This window comes from Ornithodoros turicata, chromosome 2 (genome assembly GCF_037126465.1).
Source record: "Ornithodoros turicata isolate Travis chromosome 2, ASM3712646v1, whole genome shotgun sequence".
Lineage (NCBI taxonomy): Eukaryota > Metazoa > Arthropoda > Arachnida > Ixodida > Argasidae > Ornithodoros > Ornithodoros turicata.
Genome location: NC_088202.1, coordinates 141,290,199 through 141,308,867, shown reverse-complemented (window position 1 = coordinate 141,308,867; position 18,669 = coordinate 141,290,199). Strand labels below are relative to the sequence as shown.

The 18,669-nt window shown below is 45.5% G+C and overlaps 1 protein-coding gene and 1 long non-coding RNA gene across 3 annotated transcripts in view; both read right to left on the bottom strand.

Annotated features, from left to right (window-relative positions):
* LOC135386236 (uncharacterized) overlaps nt 1-18,669 on the bottom strand; it is a 220,632-nt gene that overhangs the window by 24,145 nt on the left and 177,818 nt on the right. The window contains exons 41-43 of one of the 2 annotated variants that reach the window (XM_064616046.1): nt 16,910-17,043; nt 13,993-14,086; nt 7,338-7,462 (exon numbers count right to left, since the gene is read on the bottom strand). In XM_064616046.1, coding sequence (XP_064472116.1) covers nt 7,338-7,462; nt 13,993-14,086; nt 16,910-17,043 — 353 coding nt within the window. The remainder of the gene's footprint in view (nt 1-7,337; nt 7,463-13,992; nt 14,087-16,909; nt 17,044-18,669) is intronic. The other variant, XM_064616047.1, reaches the window with a different exon arrangement.
* LOC135386237 (uncharacterized) lies at nt 776-4,511 on the bottom strand. Its single transcript, XR_010420643.1, has 3 exons — nt 4,252-4,511; nt 1,617-1,714; nt 776-886 (listed from the first exon to the last, which is right to left on the bottom strand). It is a non-coding gene; the product is annotated as an uncharacterized LOC135386237 (long non-coding RNA).

Here is an 18,669-nt window from a genome sequence, read left to right as displayed (position 1 = left end):
AGTCACAAGATATTCTGCAGCAGACGACAGGAAAGACGCTGTCGGTGTCGTCTGCGAAGTGTCGTCTGCTAAGTGCGTAGTACGCCACTCCAGATATTGCGCACCGTGTGAATGCTCAACACAACACAGAACGGAACTTCGTCTCTATAAGCAGTGGTTTTGCTTTTTCTTCCACGAGAATCTTCCGTGAGGATGTCACTCGTTTGAATGCACAGTGACTGTGCTAGAGGATCAACGCACACACAGATAAAATATTTTTCATAGATGGCGCTCTATACTGGTGTTCTTGTTTCCTTCGTCACTTGTCTCACTTGAGTTTTTCTCTCATGTGTGACTTTCATGTACGACATGCAGAGACAGGTACCCGTTTTGCACACGCTTTATTTGCATACACGACGAAGGACATCTCACTATGTTACAGGTACATATCCGACGCAATATATGACACAACTACAAAACTGGGCACTGTACAAGAGTTCTTCAAATGGTTGTTCATGATACCCTACACCCTTAAAAAAAAGGGTGTACTTCAACTCCTTTCCTTGTCACATATATCACTCCCTTATGGAGAGTACAATTACTCCCAAAAAGGGAGTCTCCTCATTCCCTTTAGGGAGCGGTGTTACTCTCTAACCCCCTACTGGCGAGTAATATGACTCTCCGGCAGGGAGAAAGGTGTTATGCTACTCCCTTGAGGGAGTGAGGAGAGACTCCTTTTTTGAGAGTAAATGTACTCTCCAAAAGGGAGTTATATATGTGGCAAGAAAAGGAGTAAAAGTGCACCCTTTTTATTAAGAGTGTAGAGATGACGTGCCAATGCTGTGCTGCATATCCTTGTCTGGCTTTCTTGCCTCACAAAACGTTGACTTTCTACAGTCCACAGTCACTGCAACAGAGGAACCTCGTGAGGACCGCACTTTACTGGAGTCTCTGGTATAAGCCACTGCTACAGCTGGAAATGCTCAATAAGTGGCACGAATTATGGGCAACGTGCTCTCAATAATTGAGCAGGTTCGTGAACTCCGCTGTCCCATTAACTATGAACCACCATATCAGACACCCCGACCAGTCATAGTGGTTCTTCAAGACGCAACTTTCTGCATGCATTTTGTTTTCTATCTTGCTCCTTGAGTAATTTAACTGTAGAAATGTTTAACTGTATACACAGTCTTGGTAACAAGTGTCGTACTCAGACTATTCTTCACGATTTTGAAGGCACGCCTCATTTGGTGTGAATGCACGTAACCTGACTTCCCGCATCCAGTTGACTTCAATAGCGGCCAGCATCCAGTCCAGTCCAAAAGCGTCTGAACATCGTTTCAGCAAAGATAGCGGTAGCTTTTATGGTGATCGGCATGTGCGGGTAATCATCAAGGTAATCATTTCACGATACCTTGCACCTATGGGACACTTTGATATAAACGTATGCATGGCAAAATTCAATTATGGACGTTTAGCGTCACATTCACGTTCAGGATTTTTAGAAAAGGAATGGGTTTCGAAGAGGATTGTCTCTGATTCTGTTATCTCGCTCTTGCCCCGAGTTCCGCATTATTCCCGCAATTTCTTAGTAACTCAATTATATCTCCGTGGTCCTTTCTTGTCTCTGTACTCACTGTCCCTCTTCGGTGTTTCGCTAATCCTCCGATAAACGGCGTGGCAATCGCATCCTTGTCGTCCCCCTGGAACGCGAGCCTTGCTGTATTTGACCACACTGGAAAAGACGGTACAAAAATAACTGTTGAATTACAGGCTGTCAGACATAAACTGTAACTTGAGTCAAGCATGGTTACGTATCTTACGAGCAACTTGGATTCTTTTAAAAGTCAGTATTGAGTGATCCACCATCAATATTTTATACTCATCCTCCAAGTTACACTGAAGACACTTCTCTGTGCAGTGATTGGCAAGGTACCTCAAAATTGTTCCTGAAGTGCTTGGTACACTTTCATGCACGTTGTTCATCGTATTATACACGCAATGCACCGTATGCCGGAATACTGAGGAATATTCTCCTACGTGTCAGTTAGCGAAATACAAGCCCTCGGACACATTCCCGAGCGAGGGGCGGTCGTCACACAGAGCTGATAGTTGCGGTCATTCCCATTGGCTGTCGTAAGCACGTGACTTCTCATGCGTTGTCTCAATGGTGGCGGCAAGGGCTGCGACGTCAGCGCCACATCAGATTCGGTGTTCGCGGAGCCCATTTTCTCCGCTTCTGTTACCTTTCTGTTCCTTTCTGCTTCTATTCTGCGTTCGCTGTGAAAAATTTCAGTGTAGATACACAACACTGCAAAGAAACGGCGTTTACGTTAATCTGAGATAACCTGGGCTAACCTGTACCTGTAAATTACCAAGTGTATGGTGCGATTAGTACTTCAAGTACAGTACAAAGTACACCATTTCAAAATGCACTGCTAATTTTGTTTGTGCCACTTTGAATTTCGATGTATGATAGCTACGTCTCAATTTTTAGCTAAACTTTAGTCAGCATTTCTGGCAAGTGCTATGATGCTATAGTCCCTGCGGGAATGCCCTTACGCGAATATAAACTGAATCAGCTAACATAATTTGCAGTTTGATGCAGAAAGGCAACCAGACGTGCTGTCATTGTGAAAATTATATATAACCCCGTGTGTCATCCAACATCAAGCGAATAGTGCGATGTTACCGTACTAATCTTCGGGTATAATGTGCGAGGAAATTCCAGGGGCAAAAAATAAATGAAAAACAACAAGATCACAAGCCAACAGTCATTATACATATCTGACAATTCCTTGCTGCTTTCAGAATATTCCCTCACAAATAATAAGAGAGAAAAAAAAAATGAAAGCAGTGAAGAAAACCTAAATATTTTGTGTCACAGTAATCTGAAGCAAGTAATCCATGTGACCAACTAATAAACGTAAAATGTAAAATGAAAGCACTTGTATTTCAGACTGTGTTTCAACAACTGGCCCCACGTTGGGCGCCAGTTGTGGAAGCCTCAGTTAACACAACTTCGGGGGCTCAGCCCATCCGTTCCACGCACGATGGAACAAGCGACACAACAGATTCAATCAAACAACATACCAGGTTTATTGCATCTTCAGTCGAGGTCGAGACAATTCTCAAACCCCGTTTAGATCGAGACCTCGCGCTTTTATAGCCGGCTCATCTGCCACATCCCCTTGCCATCGCCGCGGCACTGCGTGCCCTGTATCGGCTGATTAGATATCCCACATAATTTAATTTATCGTGAACACAATCACACATTGCAAAACTGAATGATTATTTGTTGCAAACAAAGCAAGTGATATAAAAGCACCTAGAATGATGCACTGCGAGAACTCAAATGACACAACAAAGCCACCGTGCCGACGGTTGCAGTGTCATAGTGCGTGCGTGTCATTCCATTTCGTTAACATAAACTTAGAAGCACTAGGTCTTTGTGAACATATCAAACATGCTCATCTAAAAAATCATGTTCATCGATCTCAAAGATTATCAAAATGTGTTCAACCTCAAAAATGAATGAATGAAATCTGTCCATCAAATAGGAAGGGAGTTGCCTCAGGACAGAAGCCACCGATATTTCGAACAGAGACTGTTGTTCTTCTGGGCACCGTCCTCATCATTGGCATGGTATTTAAAGGGTTAGGTGTGACGTGTTTAAAGGTTCATGCGAATTGTGGGTCAACAGCCCGGAGGGAAGAAAGGTTCCGTACGGGCTTCAACGGCCGGAGTGAATGGCTGCTTTGTTAGAGTGTCGAGGGGATTATGTGAACGTTGTGATCTAGGTTACAGACCGGTTATAGAAAAATGGAAGGTTCACCAACACGTGCACGAAACGGGACAACAGGCAAGAATTGGCAAGCATAGCGAAATATAAGGAGGTTAGTGGTTACGCGGGAAAAATTCCAGAACGAGCAAAGTTTTTTTTTTTAACATTAACTTGTGGCATGCAATAAAGAAAGTAGAAAGCAGTGGCCATGCAGAACATAACACATGATAATGGAAGTAGAAGGGAAAATTTACCCACAATTCGCATGAACCTTTAAACACGTCACACCTAACCCTTTACATACCATGCCAATGATGAGGACGGTGCCCAGAAGGAGGACAGTCCCTGTTCGAAATATCGGCGGCTTCTGTCCTGAGGCAACTCCCTTCCTACATCTCCACTGGTTCGCTGGATTTCTACCCATCTATGTCCATCAAATAGGCTCTTTAAAAGAGCCGTACAAAGTACAGGATTTGAAATATACTTACAGCAAAGTACAATCACTCAGGAATGTCAGCGGTAAAAATTCTAGGGTGCAGCCGTGCTCGTACAGCGTGAAATATTGAGAACGTGTCGTGCGTCTTCCTCGACTAGATCTAAGCGTGGGTAGGGCGAGACACGAGGGAGAGACAACAGCAGTACAGGCGCTGGCTTTCAGCTGGGCTTATTGCTGGGGGACATCAGGTATGTGCGACTGTGCCTCAGTGCAAGGCTACACACCGGTTTTATCTTCCACTAGAGAGGCGCAAGATGCTAGACTGACGAGACGAGAAAGGAGTCTTGCTGTCGTGTCACTCAGATAAATGAGATAACAAAAACGTGCTAGGAAGCTAGTCTTCTAAGAAAAACCTAATTTCTTTATCAAGCAGATGGAAGGGTGGTACTGCTCCCGACACGGTTGTCTGAAATCTCCAGCCTGTGGCGGAGCGGTCCCCTATCGGCGGTGCCGCGCTCGAAGGAACTATACCAATACTTTCAATCTGCGCCTTCTCCGTCTTGCCCGACACTCCCGGCCAAGAAACATCCCCGCTCGCGCTTTTAAATGTCCCCAAAACGCCTCCTTTACTATCATCCCAAGCAGCACAACCCAAGCAGCACAATGTACTGAAAGTCGAGTTCAGTAGGGGTGGACGGTATGTGCCTTATCAGTGTCCTTTAGTGTCACGAGTTTGTTCAAGGCCTTCCACCTACCCGTCCACCCCTATTGCACTCGACTTTCAGTACATTGTGCTGCTTGGGAATGTACTGAAACTCGAGTGCAATAGGGGTGGTCGGTATGTGTCTTATCAGAGTACTTCAGTTTCACGAGTCTGTTCAAGGCCTTCCACCTACCCGTCCACCCCTATTGCACTCGACTTTCAGTACATTGTGCTGCTTGGGAATGTACTGAAACTCGAGTGCAATAGGGGTGGTCGGTATGTGTCTTATCAGAGTACTTCAGTTTCACGAGTCTGTTCAAGGCCTTCCACCTACCCGTCCACCCCTATTGCACTCGGCTTTCTGTACGTTGCGCTGCTTGGGATGTGATCCACAGACCCCAAGCAGCACAATGTACTGAAAGTCGAGTGTAATAGGGGTGGACGGGTAAGTGGAAGGCCTTGAACAGACTCCTGAAACTAACATTGATAAGACACATACCGGCCACCCCCATTGCACTCGACTCTCAGTACATTGTGCTGCTTGGGACGCTACTTCTTTTCGAGGGCACGAACTGGTATCTTATCAGTTCCCACACCTGGTATCACCATGCTTAATAACGTCGCAATAACTTGTCACGATTAAGAAGAACCCTAGCAGCACAGTGCAATGCACAATGCAAGTCGAGTGCAATAGGGGCGGACGGTATGTATCTTATCAATGTTTTATAGTCTTACGAATTCCACCGTCCGTCCGTTCAACCCCTGTTGCACTCGACTTTTGGTACATTGTGCTGCTTGGGAAGGATTCGCATGGACATTTTCTTAATAGATTTTATATTCCAGAGTACCTTTGAGTTGCAACCTAATCTAGGCTTAGCCTATTCTCTTCGCCATAAGAATTGTCTGATGAAGGCGTTGCTGCGCCGAATTTATTGTGTCATCATTGCTTGAGGCTCTGTCTCTTTTCTTTCTTTTTTTTTTTGTACACAGAAAAAGCCTTTTTCTCACGTTTTACCAGCCTTTTAATGTTTCTTGTGAAGTACTGTTTGTCGCATTTCTTTTTTCTCCTAATTAACCTGATAGGTACGAAACATCACTGGTTCTTTCAAATGGCGCCATAGATTTTCGATGCCTGATATTTCGCTGAGAGCTAGAAAGTTAGGAAAGTAATCGTTAAGGCCCCTGTTCATTGCCCCAAAGTGAGCCCTATTATAAACGAATACCTCTTTTTAGGCGTTGGGCGTTACTTACACCATAACAAGCTGATATGTTACAGCAAACGCAATCGTGGTCAGAAATGTCAGGAACAATCGAAACACAGGAGATAACATTATCTTAGTTACACAAAAGTAAGTTCAATATTTTGTCTCCGCAAGTAAGAAGCATGATAAATAGCTGAAAACAATTATCAGACAACGAAATCGTGAAAGGCCTCGTACACTGATCAATACTTTGAACACTGCTTTGAATATCTGTTGTGCACTCGTGTATATCTGTCAAGAATATCTTCATCCAGATGTGTAACGCGTAATTCTCGAGTTGTACTGTACTAATTCAGCGTAATGTAACACGGCTATTTCACAAATTGCTGAATCCTGCGTAAAGAGGTAAGGTAATTTCACTCACTATAATTCGGGACAAAAGTACCTTCCTATCGTTCTTATCAAAAGTCATGGCGATTTCGTGTGATGCATTTGGGGCATGTTTGGTGCACGGGTGGTGCGGTCACAGCAAGAGCCGCGTGTTCGAACGATGCACTACAGAGCAGCTCGCCTCAAGAGCACTTTTTTGGCTCTTACTGCGCATGTATGCGCCTCGCGAGTGTCGTCCGCTGCGTATTGCTCCTGCGGCTGTCTGCCAGTCACATGGCCTGTCACCTGTTTCTTTGTTGCGTTCACTACTGACGGAATGGATCTTTACGAAAGCAGCAGCGATGAAAGTTCAATTGACACCGATAATGCCAATGACAAAGAGGACGGTGTGACCTGCTTCTCGCAAGCTATGCTTGTGATCAGGCGAAAGTACTCGACGACGCCAACGACTCTGCCGGAAGTTTACAAACACGACGAACGCACAACGCGTAGCAAGCGCAGCGACCCTCGTTGACGAGCGACTCCGGCGTAGAGCCTGCAGTGTACCTGGCCGCTCTGGTGTGGATTGCCAGGTGCGTCACCCGAAATCGCCATTAGTGTCATGTATTGTATTTATGAAAATAGGACGGTCACTCCAACAGCTTGAAATATATATATATATATATATTGTAGAATAAAAGACAAGATGTTGATTTCAAGTTTTTTCGACTATTATTGGAACGATAATGGTAGCTAGCAGAGACAGCCCCGCTTGCGAAATGTGTCAAGTTCATCGCTGGAGTTACAAACACGACTATTGAAACAAGCCGAGCAAAATGTTTTTTGTTGTTTGATGATACTCACAGACTGGCTTCACATTTCCACACTCAGCGTTGATGTCGTTGAAGAGCCGCTCAAGAAGAAACGACTCATCGCAACTTTGTCTTTCGAATATTTCCGGAACACAAGTCTTGCTGTATTCCATCACACTGGAAGAGATAAGACAAGAACCTCCTAAATTACTGGACATCCGACGCCATCTCGTAACATCCTTTGATTGAGTCACGCAGAATAAGCAGCACAGTGAACTGCACAGGAGAGATTGAACCGTTTTTCACGGCATACTACCTCAAACGTCAATCTACATAATTCGGAAGCAGTCAATTCGTGTGGTGCTCGGAACATGACTGCCCACTAGGAATTATTTATCGAGGAATAGCAAGGCACATTTACTTGCTGACTTTTTCTGTCAACATGAACAGATCCCCCCCCCCACACACACACACACACTGGCTTGTTCATACGGGAGACCTATATCAGCAGCCGTGTTTACATGAACTCGACAGAGCGGGCCCAGTTGACTGTCGAGCTGGGTTGAACTGAACCGACGCTGTTTACAAAGCCTCTTTCCAGCGGAAGGTGATCGCAGCGACGTCCGCGTCGAATCGAGTCCATCCGTGTCAGGGCAGCAAATGCGTCTTCTGGCACCTGTTTCTGAACCCGCCTGCGCGGACCTACAAAGAGCGATTGCTGTCTCGGACGCAGCGACACGATGTACTCGATCCCGCTGATCACTCGATCCGAATCGGACGCATCATCTTCACGCACACTTTGCTGGTCGTGTGGAGCGAGTCAACGCACCCCTTTTGTCGGGTTGACGCGACCCGACCCGGCGCGGAGTCAACTAGACCGAGAAGCGTTTGCAAAAGCCGACCCCCTCCGATCGAGCTCATGTGAACGCGGCTAGTGTGCATAAAGACACAAGATAGACACGAGATAGAGGAACAACACACAGAGCAGACTATGGTACCGTAGTCTCTTCTGCTTGTTGTCCAGGCGCAAGGTATAGCATTTTTGGGTTAGCGAATGCTGAGAAGAACAGAACTCGCGGTGTCGCTGCAGCACAGGGTCACGTAGTGGATGAGCCACGTAAAGCTGAGCTTGCAATCAGGCCAGCCTGCAGAATCATTCAGCCTGGCCTTCCTGCAAATTGGCATCATAGCTGGGCGTCCTCACTCATGAGGACCCTCTTGAGGACGCCTCATCCTCACCTCACGAAGATGAGGTGATGGTGAGTGAGGCCAGAAAACGCTGAATGTTCCTCATGAGGGCGATCGTGAGGCATTGTCCCTCATGAGGCCCACCGTGAGGGCCCTCATGAGGCCAGTCGTCGTGAGGTATTCAGTACGTGAGGGTACAACGTATTCCGTGAGGAGCCTCACAGATGAGGCCGTGAGGCCCTTTGTGAGAAGCCTCACCGATGAGGCCGTGACGACCTTTGTGAGGAACCTCGAAGTTGAGGTCGTGAGGCCCTTAGTGGGAAACCTCACGGATGAGGTCATGGGTCCATTCGTGAAGAGCCTCATAGATGAAAGTGGAGCCACCTTATCCCCTTGCTTGGAGAAGGTGTGCGGCAGATGACATCACTCTGCGTGAAGGGCCAATGGAAATTCGGAGATCTTCGAGGATCAAGGAATTTTTTTTCTGACAATAACTTATGCCACATATTGGTACCATTTTTAGTTCATTTCAATTGACGGTTAACTTCTCCGAAATTTTCCAAGGCAACCTGACGTTGTCTTTGCGGATGTGGATTCTACGTGGTCATTGTACTCAGTATAGCACATAATTCTACTCGTAATGCAATAGCAATTGCCGAAATAAATTCGTCAAAAATCCGTGGTGATGAGCGCTTGGCTCTGCCACTTTTGTGACGGCTCTAAGTTTGAGTGCAAAGCTGTGAAGCAAGGGGATTACATTGACAGGCCACACGAGGAGGGAAAAGGTGACAAGCCTTACCCACGGAACAAACACACGCGGTGAGCACGGGGATGAGAGCTATCTTATCAAAATTGAGGTCACCCGACGTGTTGACAGGTAGGGAAGGAAATACATTTTTCGAGCGTTTTGCACTCTGGTCTCAGTGAATGCAGTGAACAAGTAAACGGCAGCCATGGCAAGCACCTTGCGTTCCAACAAGAGAAAACAAGGATGATCATTGCTCTCGGGGCTGCAGGTGTGGGCTATGACACAGCAGTCCTCAAATACAGTGAAATGCTTCCAGGATCTAAGGTGGTGAGCTCTTGTGCCATAAGGCGTGGATTTTTGAGACTGTCCACAACAGGAGGTTTCATTCCGGTACCCAGAGCCTGTCACACACAATCCCTGCGAGTGAGTCGAAACAAACAGACAAGGTCCTGAAAGAAATAGTAGATGATCTCCACCTAAAGTCTACACGCCCTGGCAAAGTGAGTACAGACATCAAAGTCAAGTGTGCTAAGATACTACACAAGCACAAACTCCACCCGTACCGTACCGTACGTGAGCCTTTATCAACATTTGCAGCTGGGAGACAACGAGAAACAGCTGGATTTCTGTAACTGGATCCTATGTGAGACCGAGGAAAGCAGAAACTTTGTGAACATGGTCATTGTGAACGTGGTTCAGAAACACTGCGAGACTGCTATCAGCGGTCATAGTGAAAACTGCCGCGTAAGCACCCAAAGGCAAACAAACACACTGAGCAAAACACGAATAAAGGAAAAAGAGCGCGACCCTGAAACTGACGTGGGCAAAGCTGACACCTGGCAACGGAACTCTTCTGTGGGTTGGGTTTGTAAACCTTTCCCCCTCGTGTTGCGTGTCAATGTAACCTCCGTTCTTCGCAGCTTTGCCCTCTAACTTAGAACCGTTAAAAAAAAAGCGGAGCCAAGGGCTCTCATTTCCACGGATTTTCGGCGAAGTTATTTCGGCAATTGACATTGCATTACGAGTGAGGTTATGCGCTATACTGAGTAAAATGACGAGTGGGAACCCATTTCCGCAAAGAATACGTTAGATTGCCTTGGAAACTTTCGGAGTTCAATTCAAGAAATTAACTTGCCGTCAATTCAAATGAAATAAAAATATTAAATATGAGAAAAGTTATTGGCAGAAAAAATCCCTTGACCGCATGTCTCTCCGGGGCCTACGTTTTTTTACTATGAATTTCTATCACGGTTGGTGGACCAACCTGTAGGAAGGCTGCCATGGGGAACCTTACAGGTGGGGGCATGCGACTGTTTCATGAGGGACCTTACAGATAAGTCATGACTCTATTAGGCGGTCAGGTTATGTTGCTTTTTGTAGTTTCTTTTTAAACAAATGTTACCGCTGCTGGGAATGTAACGAGGCTTTCTTTTCAATATATCTTCAAGCTCAATATAAAGCAGCCTTTACCGGGCTCCCCGAAGTCTGTGGGGACAGCAATAATGGAGGAAGTACTAAGGAAGGAACTAACAAAGCAGAAAAAAAAAACTATGATGAAAGACCCGAGACTGGGCAAGAGACGAAAAACAGACGTTGAAATTGAGAGTTTGTGTGCATCGTCTGTTTTTTGTCTTTTCCCCAGTCTCGGGTGTTTCATCATGGAGTTGTAAGAATTTTCAAAGCCCTTTTTTTCTTTGTCTTCTCAAAACGAAGCCACGAAATCTGGAATCCCCGTGACTTTAGCGCCTTTGAAATGTAACAGAAGGCGAAGAAAAACAACAAAAAAGCACAACCTCATTGCAGGTGCGATTAGTACCATCGTTGTGCCCAAACACTTCAGCTGCGAGCGTATCCTCCGATCCTGGCAGCAGCGTCATACGGTTCTCAGAATCGAGTACAGGATCTCTTCAAACACTTTTCCCCGCCACCACCGGATGCTTTCCGTAACGGTACATCTGCACCGTAGTATTTCGGGCTCCACTTTACTGATGTCAAACACTAACGTTAAACCTCATTGTGACAGTAACAACTGTCACCACATTTATCCAAGCACAGTACGGAACCCTATAACACAGTAGTTCAACGCCGACGCCTCATGCCAACACGACGGAAAGTTCTTTTGAGGCTTACGTGCCTCCTAGTGACTTGAAGACACGTGAGGACATGTGGGTCCTCATGAGGTGAAGGTATGGGAGGCCATGAGGGCCCTCATTAGGTGAGGGCAAGTGAGAATGAGGACACGTGAGGCCATGTGGCTCCTCATTAGGCGAAAGAACGTGAAGCGCCGTGAGGACATGATGGCCCTCATGAGGCGAGGGCACGTGAGGATGAGGACCCTCATGAGGTGAAGATACATGAGGCCATGAGGATCGTGAATAGCCAAATGAGCTGAAGGCATGTAATGATGAGGATGATCAGGCCTTTCAGGATCCCGATATCCTAAAGTGAGGTTCGTGAGGGCAAAATTTGAAATGGAATGTGAGGGTGAAGACGACTGAGGTTAAGGTACTGGTGAGGCAAATTTGGTGAGGCCGATAAAGTCCGTGCCTCGTGAGGTGAGGATGAGTGAGACCGCAGGAAAATGCCCACCTATAATTGGCATATATATATACCGATCCTCTCCTGTAACGGTTAACGGTATTTGTTCGAAACCGGATCGACCAACATCAACAGTTCCCCAGGGATCCGACATTGTGCCACTCCTCTTGCCAACTTTTTGTGTGCGATCTCGTTATGTGTATAACATTGTAGCTTGCTACAGTATGCCGTTGACATGAAAATGTATAAATTAGTCTCATCCACATTGGATTGCGCTTGCTATACGGGGTCAATGTCATCCACTGGTGGTACACGAACAACTTCGTAATCAACGCAGGTGCCTGTCTCACGTAAAACGAACATCACCGGTTTTAATTACTGTCCCAGGACAAATGTCATCTCCTGACCTAACTTGGTCCGTGACCTTGGCTTCACATTCGATTCGAAATGCTTTGGAATGCGCAACTCTAGGACTCCTGACATAAAAATGCGATATATTCATGTTCAGCTGCACATCGCCTACGCATTTTTAATATGGCACTGCCTAAGTAATACTAGTTCTCAGCGCCTAGAAGCTGACCCAAAGAAGGCGCCTCACATTTTGCGCTATCGATATTTGTCACACCCCAGGATTGCAGTCGTACATTTATGAAGATCTACTCAGACACGTTGGTCTTATTTACCTTTCAACTGAGCACAGCACCACCGACACCACTTTCTTATACAAGTGCCTTCAGTCTCAAATTGGCCGTCTACAGTTGCTGTGATCTCCGCGTTTTGGTATTTCACGTGCGTCCCTACGAAAGCATCCTGCATTTTTGAACCCGAATTTATGTAAAGGGGACACTGTCGCTGTCTTCTGCAATCCTTCCCCTTCTACGCGAAGGAGGTCGTTTCTAAAGTTTTCCATTTGTGCACTTGCACTCATTTTGTTTTGTTCCACGTTTTCTTTTAATAACACCCCGCAGTTTTTCTGATACGGATTTCGTGTAATTTCTGCGGCTCAACCTTTGCGGTCTTTCAGTCCTATAGTTTCACGTATGTGTAATGTAATGTGCAATATGTTGTTCAACGCTTGCCCATAATTTTAGATATAAGCAGTATATCCAACAAACGTTGTTGTATATACAGGTTGTTTTACTCTAACGTCTACAGAAATCTTATTTAAAGCGAGCAATAAAGGAGAAACGAGAGCTACTTTTCAGCTACTTGACTAAGAAACAGGTGCAACTAATGAAGCAGTACCTGTTTCTTACTCAAGTAGAAGAAAAGTACCATTTGCGTTTCCTATATCGTTCGCTTTAAATATAATGTCTGGACACGTTAGAGCATACACCTCGATAGTCTGTGACCTACGTGTGCATTGCGTAACCTGTGAGCATGTACAGTCGTTTTCGGCACTATGTAGAACTTTGTGAGCGTGCGCCAACACCAAGGCCCTCGAAGGCTGTTCTTGGGCGCATAATAAAATAAATTATTGTTATTATTTGACAATAAAACGAGAAAATTGAGTCAACCTTTTGAGCAAACCACACACACATAGCTGCTCTAGACAGCACAGAATTGTAACTGTGGCTGAATAAAAGGGGATAATTGCAAAAGACGCCATTCCACGTATTCACATCAGCAACGTTCCCTCCTGCCAGAAGATGCGAAAAACGTCACAATTTTATCTACCCCGTAAATGCAGGTGATAAACGTCCCTGTCTCGTCCCAACCGTGCATAGTCTTCTCGTGCCTTGCTAACATGCGGTAAGTATATCATGGGGCGCAGCCACATGATAATTCGTACAAGACGACAAGGAGACGCGTTTCAACGAAGAGTCGATGTTCACGGTTCGAATGCTCAACATAATACGCGGCAAAACTTTCGCCCCCACGTGAGCATTTTCTGGTTCTGAGCATTTTCTTTTCTTTTCTTGAGTTTTCCTCGACTAGAACGTTCAGTGGGGATGACGGGAAAACGCATACTGTATCAGACTCTGTGATATAGCATGTGATATAGACGTGCATGTGGATGCAGTCCTGTACGACATTCCGAGGGATGTCGAAAAAATAAATCCCTACCCTGTCGAGCATTCCTGGATCCACATTTCGAAATCCCTTTACCCCGGGATTGTAAAATCGACTCGGGATTCGGAATCCTAGGATACCCATACTCCATCCCACTTTTTTTCTGCACAAACGTCCTTCCTTTTGTGGCCGATTGAAACGCACACGAAAAAGAGCTTACCAACAATGCTCTTTGGACACGTCTTGCATCTTCAGATAATTGTCGTTGCACGTACTCTTTGCACTGGCTAGTAGTCCTGCAGGACACGTGGCACCTGGCAACGAAACATATGATTTCGTTTTGTCGACGTTTTCGCCGCAGGGAAACTGCAGAATCTATGTGGAATGGTATAATGGCCGAAGAATACCAATGAGCAGCCCTGGGAAGTAACCTAATCAGGACTAACTAGTCCATATGTTTATCGTAAAGCTCCGAGACCCTTGCCGCATTATATGGAGAAATCAGACAAAGTGCAACACAGGCTACAGTACAGCAAAACAACAAGGAAATCAATAATACGGGAATGCAGCAGTACAATACTGACATGGATTGTTAACACTACAATAGAAAATAAGGGACGGAGAAGAGTTTTCAATGACGTGTGATTTACGACTGAGGTGATGGATGACGGTAAATAATTCCATTTTCTAATACGTTTTGGAAAGAAGGAAAAGCGAAGTGAGCTTCATATGGGAAATGGAGGGTTCATATTTGTGAGCAACAGCAGCAGCTTTGTCATTGAGTTCATTTTCGGATATACCCACATCACTTGGTACTGAGCAAAGCCTCAATTAAGGATCTGATCATTCTGGTGCTTTGTGGTGTTTGTAGACTCTTGTGATGTTCCTAATGTGCTCATCAATTGTTGTCTAATGCGACACAGAGCGATACCGCTGATGTCAGATTCTCCTGATGTACCGGCATGCTGTTTTTAATGTCGGCATCAGAGTGGCCTGCTGTGACACGAGCATGTTTCCGATGCCTTTAATAATGTTTAGTGCGTGGAGCAGGCTGACATAGTATTATAAGAGGTAGTAGTACGTACCCGTGTGCGCTGCAATATGAAACTCACGTGAAGGTCGACCAGTCAGATCGATTACGCCGCATATTAGTGCACTCGCCAGATAAAATCACACCTGCTCTGTTTACGAGTGCGTTGCCATCTAGTGAGTGTTCTAATATGTGTCATGATCGAGCTCACCAATAGATCATGTCGACCTTCGTGTGATTTCTTAGCAGGGCCTGAACTCACGCCGTGTCAGAGAGATTGTGATCGTGAGTTTTGAGACCCGAAATAATAAGCTATGCCAGACATACAGGTCATAGGACCGATGACCCCACTGAAACAACCCCTTCCCTCAAACACCCCATGGAAGACCAATGTTCAAGGCCTCTACCCTTCGTCTCACATCCCCTCGGCATGTTATGAATAACACCTTGGGACGGGGGGGGGGGGGGGGGGGGGGGGGGCTAGGGTCCGCAGTGGCCCTACTCAGCAAGATTCAGCGTACACGCTGGTGCTTCACTGGGCAGTGCTAAGTAACATGTATAATACCATTACACCGTCTATGCCCTTTTGTACAATGTGTAAGGCACAGATCACCCATAGAAAGCCTCCTTTGGTAGCTCAGGGTACAGTAGTACAGGGCACCGGGTAGGGTGTTCATAGTTTGTGTTTTATAAACCTTGATTTGCAGGACGCCTTGTACCGCATCAATTTTTATACAGACAATATCGTCACAGTTGAACAGAGTTAATAAATACAGATATCAATAGCAGCATCTTAATGAGAATGGTGAGTGACTGATGTTAGCACGTTATCTGTACGAAATCGTCAAATTGCATGATGGAGGCGGCTCCACAGTTGGGGAACCCACAGTGTACCATATGTGTATCTGTTACACAACCTATGCTTACGGGCCAATTGTGCGTTCTTTTTTCAATCAATAAAATCCATTATCGATCGCAGACCGATACTACTACAAGTGCTAGTTCTGCTTGGAACGTTTTTTGCTAGAAACGCTCCTAGATGCTTTTACGTGCTGCGTAATGTGCGCAAGCTTTTTCGCTGCGGTTCACACCCGTGGTTGGTTTGGTGACTGTGCCAATATATCTTTACGTGAAACGACCTTCGAATCAGTCCGAAACGTATGGGTACCAGGATAAAAAGTTCTTTCACAACGAAAACTTCTATATAGTTACGTCTTCGTAAGTCTGGAATTCCATGGCATTTGTGATGAAAGCCCGGTTCAGTTTAATTGGATATACAGGGTGTCCCAACGAAAAAGGGCCAGGGGCTAAAGAACAAACGGAGTGCTCTACACAAATGGTACCAACTGCACGTGCTTGGCAGTTGTGTGGTCTATCCAAAAATATTTTTCATCGCCCCTTGTCAATTAATAGCAAGCTCGAACCACTTCAGTTGCGTCTTTTTCGACATGTACTACAACTTCCTGATTGACATCTGAGAGCTAAAACCGATAATTAAAAAGTTAGAAAATTAATTACCGCTAATTAATTGACAAGGGGTGATGAAAAAAATATTTTTGGATAGACTACACAACTGCCAAGCACGTGCAGTTGGTTCCATTTGCGTAGAGCACTCCGTTTTTTCTTTAGCCCCTGGCCCTTTTTCGGTGGGACACCCTGTATGGTAACACGACCTGAGTTCGCGTCGCAGTAATTGCACTTTACTTGTACAAGATGTATCCGTTTGTACAGGGTGGCCTGACCCAGCACGGAAACATCCGCTGCAATCTGGCCTTCTCGTGCCGATTTTTCGAACACTACCTGCACTGCTGGTCAAGTTACAGTAACGCGGCCCGGTCTGGGATAAGGCTTGCGTGCCGAAGGAGTAATCTCGCTCACAAAGTTCATACCACGCTCCGAATTCCCTGCCTTACTAAACAATTGAAATATTAAAAAAATATAACAATTCTTAGAACGACAATGGAAGACAGCAGAGGCTATAGACAGCTAGAACACGCTCCTCCTGAGATATGGCGAGCTTTACCACCAACATCACAAAAGCTACTGTTTCCCGAGGACATGTAGTGTACACATTATGCGGTAGACGTCTTTTTGGGGTTATACTCACAAGTAGAGTCCGATGGTGCACATTGGTTTCTCATTTCACTCTCTATCTTTGCAACATACTGTTCAAGAATTTGTTGACCACATCCGTTTTGTTTTAGTTGGCCTGGAACACATTTCTTGTTGTAGTCCAAGGTGCTGCGAAAGACAGCATACAAATATCTGTTACATGACAGGGACGTCTTTGTGGCTAATAAAGTATACACGTAGGCTCCGATTAGGAAGGGTCGATCTGTACAGTGGTCCGCGCAGGAAAGGTGGAAGATTTTTTCTTGTATTCGGCGCCGCACGATATGTCAAGCATAAATACGGATGATTCAGGAAAACGCAAATGAGCGTGGGCAAGGATTCAAACCTAGATTCCGTTAAGAGATGCTATATGTACACCAGAATGGCGTCGCTTTTCCCCACTTATTGTCATAGATCGAGAGGTTACCCGTCAAAAAGAACTCGTTACGAGTTCAGCTGCTGTGCGAAAAATGACGTGCGTGAATAACGAGGCTCTCCAGCCTGAACTGTAACTCGCAGTTACGGAGTTGCTTAAAAAAGAATGAGTTACTTCCAAGTTACTTTGGGCACAAAATACAGGAGCAGCCTATGTATACTATAGGAGCAGCGCGCGTAAGCAGTTGAGTTCGACCTTGAGTTGCCTGCGGAGCAGCGCACGCTCTTTGCATAACACTGCCTGCCTGCCTGCCTGCCTCACACACTGCCTCATTTCAATGGCAGCGGTTCTTACTTCCTGAAGTCATTGATTAAATATATCGTTTTATGGCCTAAAATGTCATGCAAGAACCGCAGCAAGAAAATGTGTGGACCTGAGTGAAAGGCGAAATAAAAGTAGCTTGGAACTTATCTTAAGAAACGAGTTCGTATGAAAGTTACCACGCGCGCAAAAGTGCCGAGTTAAGTTATACAAGTTACCAAAAAAGAAAGGAACTTAGTTACAGTAACCAGTTACTTGTAACGAACTACCTCTTACTCTGCTTATTGTAGATCCGCTCCAGGGCTGTATAAAACAGTAACAATAATGATTTCCATTTTTTCACGTGTTTTGTACTCAAACATTCATTCATTCAAAGAAGAAGCATGCTTAACAGCTCACTCGAGGCCCCTGAAGCGAAGGGAGTGTTTGGTAATGACAGGTTTTATCCACATTATTAGTGCGATATCATTATTGCGCTACCCCTCGGAAATTCCTGTGGTTGGCGTCAAAAGCTCAGCTCGGGCGATAAGCTGCTTGCCTTTATCGTCACTTTTTCCATGATTATCTAATTGACTCATGCAGGAGTGGAACAAAAAGGGCCCACTGCATACTGCATATTCTGGCTTTGTAGCTAGACGCTCTAGGTTGCTTCTAATGACCTTCCGATCTTCTGGGACAGTAGCTCGACAATCTGGTGGCAGCGGCGGGATACCACGTGCTTCCAGAAGAAAAGCATCGAGGCTTACTCCGGTGGCGTCCACGTCCACGACACTGAATCGTGTGCAGTTTTGGTTTCCTTGAGGTACGCTAAGTTCAAAATTTTAGACTTTTGGTTTGGACACCTGCAGGCTTAGGCCAAACAGTTCGGAACAGATTAGTTCCGTCCTGCCATCACGGACCTATGAACTTTTCTTATGTAATGAATCAGTAGCGTGGCCAGAAAAAATATTTCGAGATGGGTTCGATGTGAACTCTACATGGGGGAGGGTGTGTCGCTCTATTTTCCCTCTCCCACATGCACCGTCTGAGACGTCTATGAGGAAGCAAGAGCTAGTAGC